The sequence below is a fragment of the Emiliania huxleyi genome (assembly GCF_000372725.1).
Source record: "Emiliania huxleyi CCMP1516 unplaced genomic scaffold EMIHUscaffold_324, whole genome shotgun sequence".
Classification (NCBI taxonomy): domain Eukaryota; phylum Haptophyta; order Isochrysidales; family Noelaerhabdaceae; genus Emiliania; species Emiliania huxleyi.
In genome coordinates, this window is record NW_005199568.1 from 91780 (window position 1) to 103637 (window position 11858).

At 66.8% G+C, this 11858-nt stretch overlaps 3 protein-coding genes across 3 annotated transcripts in view; 1 reads left to right on the plus strand and 2 right to left on the minus strand.

Annotated features, from left to right (window-relative positions):
- EMIHUDRAFT_444453 (hypothetical protein) overlaps window positions 1–3102 on the plus strand; it is a 4618-nt gene extending 1516 nt beyond the window's left edge. Inside the window, exons 5-13 of the mRNA XM_005773851.1 lie at window positions 309–431; window positions 508–537; window positions 607–652; window positions 885–1051; window positions 1268–1429; window positions 1594–1641; window positions 2044–2109; window positions 2857–2894; window positions 2969–3102. Of these exons, the coding sequence (XP_005773908.1) occupies window positions 309–431; window positions 508–537; window positions 607–652; window positions 885–1051; window positions 1268–1429; window positions 1594–1641; window positions 2044–2109; window positions 2857–2894; window positions 2969–3020 (732 nt within the window). The 3' untranslated portion in view covers window positions 3021–3102. The remainder of the gene's footprint in view (window positions 1–308; window positions 432–507; window positions 538–606; window positions 653–884; window positions 1052–1267; window positions 1430–1593; window positions 1642–2043; window positions 2110–2856; window positions 2895–2968) is intronic.
- Window positions 3103–3472: 370 nt separating this feature from the next.
- On the minus strand, window positions 3473–4015 carry EMIHUDRAFT_368729 (hypothetical protein; the record flags this gene model as incomplete). The annotated part of the gene is made up of 1 exon (XM_005773852.1): window positions 3473–4015. A coding segment is annotated over one exon (543 nt), but the record flags the coding sequence as incomplete, so codon positions are not given.
- A 617-nt stretch (window positions 4016–4632) lies between these two features.
- EMIHUDRAFT_241169 (hypothetical protein) lies at window positions 4633–7290 on the minus strand (the record flags this gene model as incomplete). Its single annotated transcript, XM_005773853.1, has 3 exons — window positions 4633–4786; window positions 4958–5166; window positions 7105–7290. 3 exons carry the CDS (start codon window positions 7288–7290, stop codon window positions 4633–4635), a joined length of 549 nt encoding a protein of 182 aa, XP_005773910.1.
- Window positions 7291–11858: the final 4568 nt, after the last annotated feature.

The following is an 11858-nucleotide window of genomic DNA, read 5'->3' on the forward strand; positions in this document are numbered from 1 at the left end:
TTAGCGCCATCGCCACGGTGCTGCAAGCAGCGCCGGGCGACGACGGCTTACCGCCTCCCTGCCCCCCCCTCCAGGTGCAAGAGACGCGCGACGCTTCGCGGGGCCCATATCTCCCCATATCTCCCCATATCTCCCCATATCTCCCCCGCAAGGTGCAAGAGACGCGCGACGCTTCGCGGGGCCCATATCTCCCCATATCTCCCCATATCTCCCCATATCTCCCCCGCAAGGTGCAAGAGACGCGCGACGCTTCGCGGGGCCCATATCTCCCCATATCTCCCCATATCTCCCCCTATCTCCCCCGCAAGGTGCAAGAGACGCGCGACGCTTCGCGGGGCCTCTCCTTCGAGCTCCTCAACGCGCGCGAGGAGGCGGAGAGCTTGCGCAAGCAGATCGCCCCCGACCCGCGCGCGCTCAAGGACGAGCTGCAGGCGCTGCACGCGCGCCTTCCCTCTCAGGCGGAGTCTCAAGGAGCCAGTCTTCATTACTCAGTGACGAGCTCTGCAGGCGCTGCATGACGCCGTCGCCCTCGAGAAGGCGGCGCTCGAGTCTCTAATGAATTCACACTTCGGAGTCATTATGAATTGTTTAATTGCCCTCGAGAAGGCGGCGCTCAAGTCGCTCGAAGGCAAGTGCTCCGACGCCGCGAAGGGTGCCGCCGCCGCCCCCGCTCCACCGCCACCGCCCTCACTGCCGCCGCCGCCCTCGCCGCCGCCACCGCCGCCGCCCTCGCCGCCACCGCCGCCACCGCCGCCCTCGCCGCCACCGCCGCCACCGCCGCCACCGCCACCGCCGCCACCGCCGCCACCGCTGCCCAGTCCTCCCGACGCGGCAGCGGGCGGTGAGCGGCGGCTGCTCACAGGCTCGGAGACGGCGTGCATTAGGCGCCGCCGCCATCGAGGCTGCGGAGGGGCAGCTGGACGAGCTTGCGCGGCTGCAGGCGGAGGCGGAGGCGGAGGCGCACCGGCTCAAGGAGACGCGGCGCGGCATCAAGGCGGTGGCGGGGTCGACTCTCGGCCTCGAGACGGAGCGGGCGGAGCTGGCGCACCAGGTTCCGCATCTCTATGCTGCATCTCGATCTCGCACCATCTCGATCTCGCACCATCTCGACCTCGCACCATCTCGACCTCGCACCATCTCGACCTCGCACCATCTCGATCTCGCACCATCTCGACCTACTCTCGCACCATCTCGACCTCGCACCATCTCGACCTCGCACCATCTCGATCTCGCACCATCTCGATCTCGCACCATCTCGCGTCCGCAGGTGCGCGCCGTCACGCAGCGGATCGGCCACTGCAAGGAGCGCCTCGAGCGGCAGAAGGAGCAGCACGCGGCCAAGGAGGAGGACGCACGCGCCGCCCTCTCCCTCGCCGAGCGGCAGTGGGGCGAGCTGTCCGAGGAGAGGGAGAGGCACGAGCGGCAGCAGGCGCGAGATGCAGCCGAGAGGCAGCCGGGAGGCAGCAGAGAGGCAGCAGAGAGGCAGCAGGGAGACAGCAGGGAGACAGCCGAGATACAGCCGAGATACAGCCGAGATACAGCCGAGATACAGCGGAGGTGCGGCGCCTCTTCACGGCGCCCCGGTGTGAACAGGACGACTCGGAGCTCGCGCTGCGCGAGCTTCGCGACAAGCACCTCTACGCGCGCATGGAGCACGAGGCAGTGGCGGCTGTGAACGGCGTCTCTTCACACCCACTGCTGTGAACAGGCGCGCATGGAGCACGAGGCAGTGGCGGCTGTGAACGGCGTCTCTTCACACCCACTGCTGTGAACAGGCGCCCATGGAGCACGAGGCAGTGGCGGCTGTGAGCGGCGTCTCTTCACACCCACTGCTGTGAACAGGCGCCCATGGAGCACGAGGCAGTGGCGGCTGTGAACGGCGTCTCTTCACACCCACTGCTGTGAACAGGCGCGCATGGAGCACGAGGCAGTGGCGGCTGTGAACGGCGTCTCTTCACACCCACTGCTGTGAACAGGCGCCCATGGAGCACAAGGCAGTGGCGGCTGTGAGCGGCGTCTCTTCACACCCACTGCTGTGAACAGGCGCGCATGGAGCACGAGGCGGTGGCGGCGCGGCTGCAGCAGCTGCAGCAAAAGCTGTCGCTCCAGGCGAGTTCACTCCCCACCAGACGGCCCGCTATCTCGGCTGCATCTCGGCTGCACCTCGGCTGCATCTCGGCTGCATCTCGGCTGCATCTCGGCTGCATCTCGGCTGCACCTCGGCTGCACCTCGGCTGCACCTCGGCTGCCTCTCGGCTGCCTCTCGGCTGCACCTCGGCTGCATCTCGACTGCACCTCGGCTGCACCTCGGCTGCACCTCGGCTGCACCTCGGCTGCACCTCGACTGCACCTCGGCTGCACCTCGGCTGCCTCTCGGCTGCACCTCGGCTGCATCTCGGCTGCACCTCGGCTGCACCTCGGCTGCATCTCGACTGCACCTCGACTGCACCTCGGCTGCATCTCGGCTGCACTTTGGCTGCACTTCGGCTGCACCTCGGCTGCACCTCGGCTGCCTCTCGGCTGCACCTCGGCTGCATCTCGGCTGCATCTCGGCTGCACCTCGGCTGCATCTCGGCTGCACTTCGGCTGCACTTTGGCTGCACTTCGGCTGCATTTCGGCTGCATCTCGGCTGCACCTCGACTGCACTTTGGCTGCACCTCGGCTGCACCTCGGCTGCACCTCGGCTGCACCTCGGCTGCCTCTCTGCTGCATCTCGGCTGCACTTCGGCTGCACCTCGCCTGCACCTCGCCTGCACCTCGGCTGCGCCTCGGCTGCACCTCGGCTGCGCCTCGGCTGCACCTCGGCTGCACCTCGGCTGCACCTCGGCTGCATCTCGACTGCATCTCCCCGCCAGGTGCGCGCCTACCACCAGACGGTCCTGTCGGCGATGGGGTGCGGCTCCGGAGGGCAACGAGGGGCCACCTGTAGCATAGAGAATCCAACGGCGGGTCGACGATGAGTAATAGGTCGGCCTCGGAGAGCACGCAGGGGCTGGCGGCGCAGGGCGTGGCGTGCTGAGGAGAACCGGGGGACCGGGGAGGGCGGGGGGGAGGGGGGGGGCGATTGCCGGCTTTGTGTCGCCGGCTCTGGTCTAGAGAGCGCGGCCGCGAGCAGAGCCGGACGCGCTGCAAGCAGAGACCGGCACCGGTGCCTGGCGCTGTTGTGGTGCCCGATGCGCCACGCCAGGCTGGGTGGGGACGGCGCCACGGGGGAGAACGGGCTGCGTGCGGCGCCGCGAAGGGGTCTCTGGTGCTTTCATGTTTGTCTGGGGAGGGTATGTGTACAGCCGCTATGTCCATGTGGCGCGCGCGCGCGCGGGGGCGAAGACGCGATGGCGATGCGAAGGGCCGTCCGCACGCCAAAATACCCTTGTCTATTGATAGCGGGTGATACGATAGAAACAATGAAAATAAGAGGGCTCCCGCGGCGATCAACACCGCAACTCCTTTTCTAAAGCCGGCTACGCGCACAGACACAGTACGCGGCAGCGCCGACACGTCAACCCGCGTGTACGTCAGCGACGGGTCGCGCACGCCGCACGAGGCGCATGCGTGCAGCGGCAGCGCGTGCGCCATGCGCTCGTCGCTCCACTCGCCCAGCAGCCGCCGCTTCGTCTCGTCGGAGACGTGCACGCAGCGCTGCAGCAGCGCCGCCGTCTCGTCCTCGGGCCGCTCCAGGTCCATGACGACGTTCGTCGAGGCGTGGAAGCGCGTCTCCAGGTCGATGGCCGCCTGCTCGGCCGCGGCGAGCTTGCCCTGGTCGACGCACATGCCGCACACCGCGTGCGCCGGGCAGCCGCACTGGCCGCGTTGTGGGCGCACGGTCTTGGCGACCGCCGGCGCTGCGCGCCGGTCGTGCTGCTCACGCTGCCGGCGGCGCTGGTCGCGCGCCTGCCGATCGCGCGTGTTCGCGGCGGCTGCATCTCCTGCTCGTTTCGCTCGCACCCGAGCGGCGGTCGCCAGGCGCTTCAGGTCGGCGGTGCTGCGTACGATTGGCTGAGAATCAGAGATGCTGTGAACAGGCGCGGTGGCGGTGACCGCCCCACCGTTCGCGGCGAACGGCAGCGGTACGATCGCCGCGCCCCTTTGTGGGCCACCGGCGGTGGTGAGGCGAATCATACAAGAACCGCGCCGTGTGAATAGGCGCCATCGCGCCGCCCTTTGTGGAGGCGGCGCGCTTGTGGGGCCAGCGCGTCGCCGCCGCCGCCGCCGAGCGTGTTCGACAGCGGGGACCGGCGGCGGGCGCGGGGGGCAGTGGGGGAGAGGGCGGCGGTGAGACCACGAGGAGCGTGCGGTTGCAGCCGGGGGCGTCGTGAGATTGCGCAGATCGGCGTTTCGGGCACATCGGGGGTCGTGGCTTGTGGAGGCTGTGGGGCGTTGTGGTTTTGCGTTTTTGGTGTCGGGGGTGTGCGCGGAGTTCCGACCGGGTGCGTCGGACGGGGCGGCGGACGGGCCGACCCAGTCCGCAGTCGCCAGTGTATTGTCAATTGTGACTGTGCCCAGGCAAGAACAAGATTTTAATTGCGGGAGACGTGACGTGAACGCTCTAGAGTTTTACAAACTGCTGCACGTTTCGTCGTTTCCTCTCACAAGCAGCTGTGCCTATGACGTATGAGCGCTCAGGGCCTCCCTCACGCCTCAGCCGCATCCGCAGCCATCCTAGCTGCGGCCGCCTTGGCCCGCGCAGCGGCCACGGCAGTAAGCCTCGCCTCGGTTGCGGCGACCGCCTGCTCGAGCGCCGTCTCGCCCTCGGCAACAGCCGCCTTGGCCTCCTCCAACGCTGCTCTGAGCCTCTCCAGCGCTGCCTCCGCCGCCGCCTGCACCGCCGCTGCCTCTGCCGCGGCCTCCTCCTCCGCCTCGACTTCATCCTCCGCCTCGTCCGCCTCAGCGTCCAAGCGTACCGCCTCGGCTACCTCAGCCGATGCCGCTGCCTGGCTTTCCGGAGTGATGTTGAACCGGATCCGCTCCTCGTGACACTTCTCGAGAAGCCTGATCATTCTCTCCTCCTCGGCCTTCTTTGCGGCCTCGGCTGCAGCTGCCTCCGACGGCGCCTTGGTGCCCTCCACCGGCGTCTCGGTGCCCTCCCCCGGCACCTCGGGCGCCTGCGACGGCCCAGCCGCGCCCGCTCCTCCGCCCTTCTTCTTCTTCTTCTTGCCCTTCTTGCCCTTGGCGCGCTTCTCCTCCTCGATCTCCGCCAGCAGCTCGTCAGCATTCCGCGCCGCCTCCGCCTCCGCCTCCGCCGCCGCCCTCTCTGCCGCCCTCGACGCCTCCGCCTCCCTCGCCGCCGCCTCAATTGCGAGCGCGCACTCGGCGTGGCCCTGCTCTTTGGCGATATGCAGCGCCGTACAGCCGTCCGCATTGCGCCTCGTTGAGTCAGCGCCCGCCTGCAGCAAGCAGCGCACAACGGCAGGGCGGTCCTTATGGCACGCAGAGTGCAGCGGCGTAACGCCGTTAGCCGTCGCTTGGTTGACCGCCGCGCGCGCGTTGACGAGCAGCTGGGCGATCTCGAACTGATCGCACGCGATGTTAAGCGGCGTGCAGCCATCGTGGTGCCTGGCTTGGTTGATCGCCGCGCTGGCCTTGAGGAGCAGTCGAGCAATATCGAGGTGGCCCTTCTGGCATGCGATGAACAGCGGTGTGGCGCCATTCCGCGTGGCTTGGTTCGCCGCCGCGTCAGCCCCGAGAAGCAGCCGGGCGCACTCGAGCTGGCTCTCCTGACACGCCACAAACAGCGGCGTGGCGCCTCTGGCGTTGGCTTGGTTGATCACCGCGCTGGTCTCGAGGAGCAGCCGAACGATACTGACGTAGCCCTTCTGGCACGCGATGTACAGCGGCGTGGCGCCGTCCTCTACGGCTTGGTCGACGCAAGCTGTGGCCTCGAGGAGTAGCCGGACGCACTCGAGCTGGCCGTTCTGGCACGCGATGTACAGCGGCGTGACGCCGTCCTGCTTGGCTTGGTTGACCGCCGCGCTGGCCTCGAGGAGTAGCCGGACGCACTCGAGCTGGCCCTCCTGGCACGCGACTAACAGCGGCGTGGCGCCGGTGTCCTTGGCTTGGTTGACCGCCGCGCCAGCCTCAAGAAGCAGCTGGGCGACCTCGACGTGGCCGTCCCAGCATGCGGCCAACAGCGGAGTGGCGCCATTCATGGCGCCGTTGTCGATTGCTTGGCTTACCGCTGCGCCGGCCTCGAGGAGTAGCCGAACGCACTCGAGCTGGCCCTTCTCGCACGCGATGTACAGCGGCGTGGCGCCGGTGTCATTGGCTTGGTTGATCGCCGCGCCAGCCTCAAGAAGCAGCTGAGCGACCTCGAGGCGGTTGTTCTGGCACGCAATGAACAGCGGCGAGAAGCCTCCAACCTCCGCTTGGTTGACCGCCGCGCTGGCCTCGAGCAGCAGCCGGGCGCTTTCGAGCTGGCCCTCCTGGCACGCGATGTACAGCGGCGTGGCGCCGTTGTCGTTTGCTTGGCTTACCGCTGCGCCGGCCTCGAGGAGTAGCCGGACGCACTCGAGCTGGCCCTTCTCGCACGCGATGTACAGCGGCGTGGCGCCGGTGTCCTTGGCTTGGTTGATCGCCGCGCCAGCCTCAAGAAGCAGCTGAGCGACCTCGACGTGACCGTGAAAGCACGCGGCCAACAGCGGAGTGAACCCGCCATCAACGGCGTGGTTGACCGCCGCGTCAGCGTCGAGGAGCAACCGGACGATATCGATGCGGCCACCATCCTCCTCCTCCTCCTTCTTCTTCTTACTCGCGCACGCGGTATACAGCGGCGTCAAGCCGCCACCGACGGCCTGGTTGACATCGGCGCCGGCACCACACAACAGCCGGACGATCTCGAGGTAGACAAGCTTACACGCGATGACCAGCGCGGACCAGCCGCTGCCGTTAGTCGCCCTGACGCTCGCGCCGTGGTCGAGCAGCAACCGCACTGCGTCAGCATGCTTGTTGCGAGCGGCGCAGGTCAGCAGAGTGTCCTGCCACACGTATGGCTGCCGCGCATCGAGCTGGGCTGTGAGTGCAGCGCCGCGCGCCAGGCGGGCGAGGAGAGCGTGCAGCGCCCTCAGATCGCCATGGCATATGCCGTCCGCGGCCAAATCGGTCAGCACGAGTCGTGTTGGGCTGCCCGCGGCCAGCTCGACCAGCACGCTGCCCGCGCTCATGTCATTCCCCGCCTCGAGGAGCTGGCGGAGCAGCGCGAGGTTGTGCCCCTTGATGGCGCGGTGCAGCTTGTTCGAGCCGCTCCCGAGCAGCGCCTGAAGCTCCTCCGCACAGTCCGCATCCTCCTTGATCATGTCGACCGGGAGCTTGCCGTTGCTCGCCCGCGTCCGCTTGTTGGCGCCCGCCTCAATCAGCAGCCTCGCAACCTCGATTCTGCCGCTGTCGGCGGCGTAGTGCAGCGGCGTCACGCCGTACCGGTTGGTCGAGCTCACCAGTGCGCCCGCCTTGAGCAGCCGCTTCACGACCTCGACATGTCCGTGGATCGAGGCGACGTGCAGCCCGGTCTGGCCGATGCCATTGGCATAGTCGGGCGAGGCACCGCGCAGCGCGCTGTCGAGCTGCTCGAGGTCGTTCTGCGCAGAGGCGCGGAGCAGCTTTTGACCGATGGCGGCGACGTCAGTCATGACAGAGGCGCCCTGTCTCTGGGCCTATCTCTAGCAGAGAATTTTAGAAAATTTCAGCACAAAAGGCTCTCTCACACGCACGATTCACATAAACGCACAACTCCGGACCCAAGACGCACAAGCACAGACGCACGATTCACACGACAGACAATTTTAGAACCAGAAAAAAGCTGAGCATAAAAGAAAAAAAAACCGGGACCAGGATTCCAGAAATGGTTGTGTCCCCTCTCGCGTTGCTCGCTCGCCCGGGCGGAGGGCATGGCCGCGGAGGAGGCGAGTACGCGCTGCCAGGCCTTCCACAGACAGCCTCTTGGGCAGGCTGAGGGTCGGCTTTGCGTGGCGTAGCCCGTGCGCTGCGCTGCGCAAAGCTGCGTGTGCTGAAGGTGCATCTGGTGCTTCCTTTCGGAAGTGCGCACCTCCTGCAGCTGGTGGAAGGCCGTGCCGCCGCTCGCCTGCTCCGTGGACAGGGCGGGGAGGCGGCGCCGCAGCACCGCAGCATCCGCTGCACGCCGGTGCAGCACTCTGCTGCCTGGTGGGCAGCATGCTGGTGCTGTGCGCGGTGTTTGCGAGGCGGCTTTGGCGCTGTACTGCCAGCCGAGGCGAGTGGCGCGAGGCACGCGCGGCGCCGCGCGTGGCCCGGACGGAGCCAGAGAACGCGCTCGATGAGCCAGCCGGCGCGGCGCGAGCGCCGTGCAAGCTGGCACATCGTCTGCATGCTGCCGTCAATTCTCTGGTCGACGGCGGTCAATCTCACGATTGTCGATCAAAACCGGCGGGCTTTGTGACGCCGTTTACGCAATCGTTTTTTGGCTTCGCTTTCTCTTTTGCTTGTTTTTATTTCGTTTTTTCTTTTACGAAGCGACGGAGGCGGGGCGGGCGGGCGCTAACTACGGGCAACTACATGTCGAAGGTTCGAGGTCGACTACTCGCCGCCTGGGTCGTTTGGGGCGCGCGGCTCCGTCGAGGACCGGGCGCGCCCCTTTCCCGGCGCGGCGTAGGTCCCACTCTGACGTATAGAGGGGAGGCGCGGACAACGGCCCAATTCATCAATTCCACTCATCTTCTGGTGCCTAGCCCCGTGCAGCGGCGGTCCGGCAGGCTGCCCCCAAGCGCCAAGGCCCCCTGGGCCGCTGCGGGTTTTGGAGTTATGCTTAGGCACAGCTTCGGCGATGGCAGCCCCTCTCTGGGGTGTTGCATAGGCGGGGAGTCTCCCCCGCTGGTCTCCTCATTGCCTTTTTTCTTTTTCTTTTGAGCTGGGTGTGCCGCCGCGCGGCGCTCGCGCGGCGGCGGCGGCGGCGTGTGTGTGGGTGGTGGTGGTGGTGGTGGGTGGGTGGGTGGGTGGGGGGGGGGGGGGGGCTCGGGGGCGTGCGGGGCAGAGGCTCGACGATCATCGGCTCGCCGAGGGGGGAACGAGGAGGGGGGAATGGGCGGTCGGCGATGGGGTATGATGCAACAGGGCGTACGGGGTAGTCGTCACTTTCCTGCCTCACAAGGGCGGGGCTGTCCCGGAAAGTGAGAAACGCCGGGCAGCGTGACGCATCAACGAAACCTCCCATACGTGTTTGGGCTCCTCCTTCGCTGTCCCATCTCCTCATCTCTTTCCCGCCTGGGCGGGGCGGTGGTCGGGGGGGCGGCGGGCGCGGGTGCGAGGTGCGGTGCGGTGCGTGCAATCGTGTGTTTGGCGTCATGTCGTGTGTGCCTTCGCTTGTTCCTATTAACAACGAAGTCTAGCTCAAAAGAAAATAGAAAGAGTAGTACAAGCTGAGAATTTTACAACAAAACTCCCTCGCACAACACTGGGCACGGGACTGGCGCGCACTGGCACTAACACAGCTGAGAAACAAAGAAGAAAGGCGGTCTCCCTTCTCACTCTCTCGTGTCCGCGCCGAAGAACGTCCCACCTGAACACCGCCCGCCGACGATCGATCAGTCCACAATCGTCGGCCCGCACCCCGCAGCGACCCGCAGCGATGGATGCCGCCCCCCACGGCCCCTACGGGCTACGGCCGACGCGCCGATGCACGACCGGCCTCCGTCGGACGGCTCTCCGGCCTCTCCGGCCGCTGCCGCCCGCGCTGCTGCCGATCCGGTCCCCTTCACGCTCCGCACAAGCAACGACAACTTTGAGGTCGCCGGCTTTGGCCAGGTGCCACCCACCACCTGCTTGCCTCCATGTTCACGCTTGCTGCTCTTGTTGCTCTTGTTCCTCGTGCTGTTCCTGTTCTGATTGCGAGGCGTGGTTCTAAAAAAAAAGGAAGGGGATAGGGGGTGGCCACGGGTGGGGGGGGTGGGGTGTGTGGGTGTGTGGGTGTGTGGGGGGGATTGATGTCCTGAGAGATGTGCTTCGAGGACCGAGCGAGCAGATTACAGAAGGAAGAGTGCAACGGCATCGAGCCAGCCAGTAAAAATACTCGAAAAAGAATTTTAGAAAAAGAAAAGTCCTCACTTTTGAAAAACAAATCGCGCGAAAGGCGGCGGAGTGCCCGCCGGCTCGGCCGCAGAACCACCGCCGCCTTTCGGTTTGCCATGGCGGACGTGGCGAAGCTGAAGGGCGCACAGGATTACGCCGGTACATGGACGGAGAAGAAGAAGGACGGGACCAAAGGCGGGCAGACGCTCAACATCAACCAGGTGGGCCCCTGCATGTTCATGACACACAGCTGCGACGGTTGTCCGACTGGCGTCGCGTGCGCCTACCCACTCGGCGGGGGTTTGTTCTGCTCGGAACCGTTCGCTCTTTATTGTGGCCCGATGTGCATGTGCCCGAACCCCGATGGCACTTTTTCGGACGGTTGCGGGACTACGTATGCGAAGTATGAAGCCCAGGGCCAGGCCCAGGGGGCTCCAATGGGCAGCGCGGAGATGGAACGCTGATCAAGAATGTGAAGCTGCCGACTTGGGAGAAAGTCGCCGACGCGGATGCCCCTAGCTGCCCCGCCCTCCATCGAGATGCAGCGCTGAGCAGGCCGGCCGGGGCTTCGCTGGGCACCGCGGGAGTTTGCAGCCCGATTGCGGGTTGCGCGCCGACCTCTCTACCGCACGGTGTACTTATTTAGGCTAAACAACAGTTGGCGGTTTGCTCTAGGGCTCTGACGGGTAAGTCCCTTATACGGCAAAACTTGCGCTTTTTGCGGCTCTCTCTCATCACTCACAATGCTCAATCAGAGTAGTCGATTACCAATTACGGCTTCGTATACGCGTTGCCCGCGTTCGCTCTTGTGATCCTCTCTCGTCTCTCTCTCGCCGTGCGCGCGGAGTGTCGTCTGTCGAACACATTACTTTACGAGTGTTACGTAGTCGTGGGTAGAAGCGTAGGCTGGACGAGCACTACAGGCTCTCTCCCCAGACACCAGACTCAGTACGGGCAAAGCCCAAACGTATAACCGGGCGATTGCTCATTGGCATGCTCGGGGGTGGAGAAGCGGTCGACAGGCACCGCGGCGTGGCAAGCCGTGGCGAAGCCGTGGGGCATGCCCGCTGGCGGCTGGCCCACAATCTGCACCGCCACCGGCACCGCCAAAACCGGCACCGCCGCCGCCCTCCCTGCGGCAGCCCGACGTGCCACACCGCTCGCCTGTAGAGCGGGAGCGCCGCGGCTCGCGAGAGCGGCGCGATCCCCGTCACACGTCGTCGTGGCCGCCTGTGTCAACCGATCGCCGCCAGGGGCGCAGTCAGGGTGCGGACACGGTCTCGCGCCGTGTGTTGGGAGCGAGGGCCACGAGGAGTGGAATGCAGCAAGGTGCCATGCGTCTCCTCTCGAGAGCTGGTCAGAGCGCACGGGTCTGTCCCCACCCTCTAATGCGCATCCGCCTTTGCTGCGCGCGGCGGACAAGCCAAGGCGCGCGCGGCGGCCGCACGTTCCACCTCGCTCACGCCCGCAGCAACCCCGCCCTCCGCCAGCGCCTCGAGCGACCCTCGCAGCGAAGCCATCGCGCGAGCACCGCCGTCACCGCCGCCGCCGCCGCCACGGCCGCCGCCGCCGCCGCCGCCGCCCCCGCCCCCACCGCAGCCGCCGTCGCCGCCGTCACCGCGGCTGCCGCTACCGCCGCCTCCGCTACCGCCGCCACTACCGCGACCGCCGCCGCCGCTGCCGGCGGAGAGGACGCGCCCAATCACCAGCAGCACCGCGGCGCGGGCCGCCGCCGACGGCGCTGCCGCCGCCGGCGGCGGTGCTTCTTGCCCGCGTGGCCAGGGCAGGCATGCGAGGGGTGCGAGGCGGGAGAGCGCGTCGTGGCGCG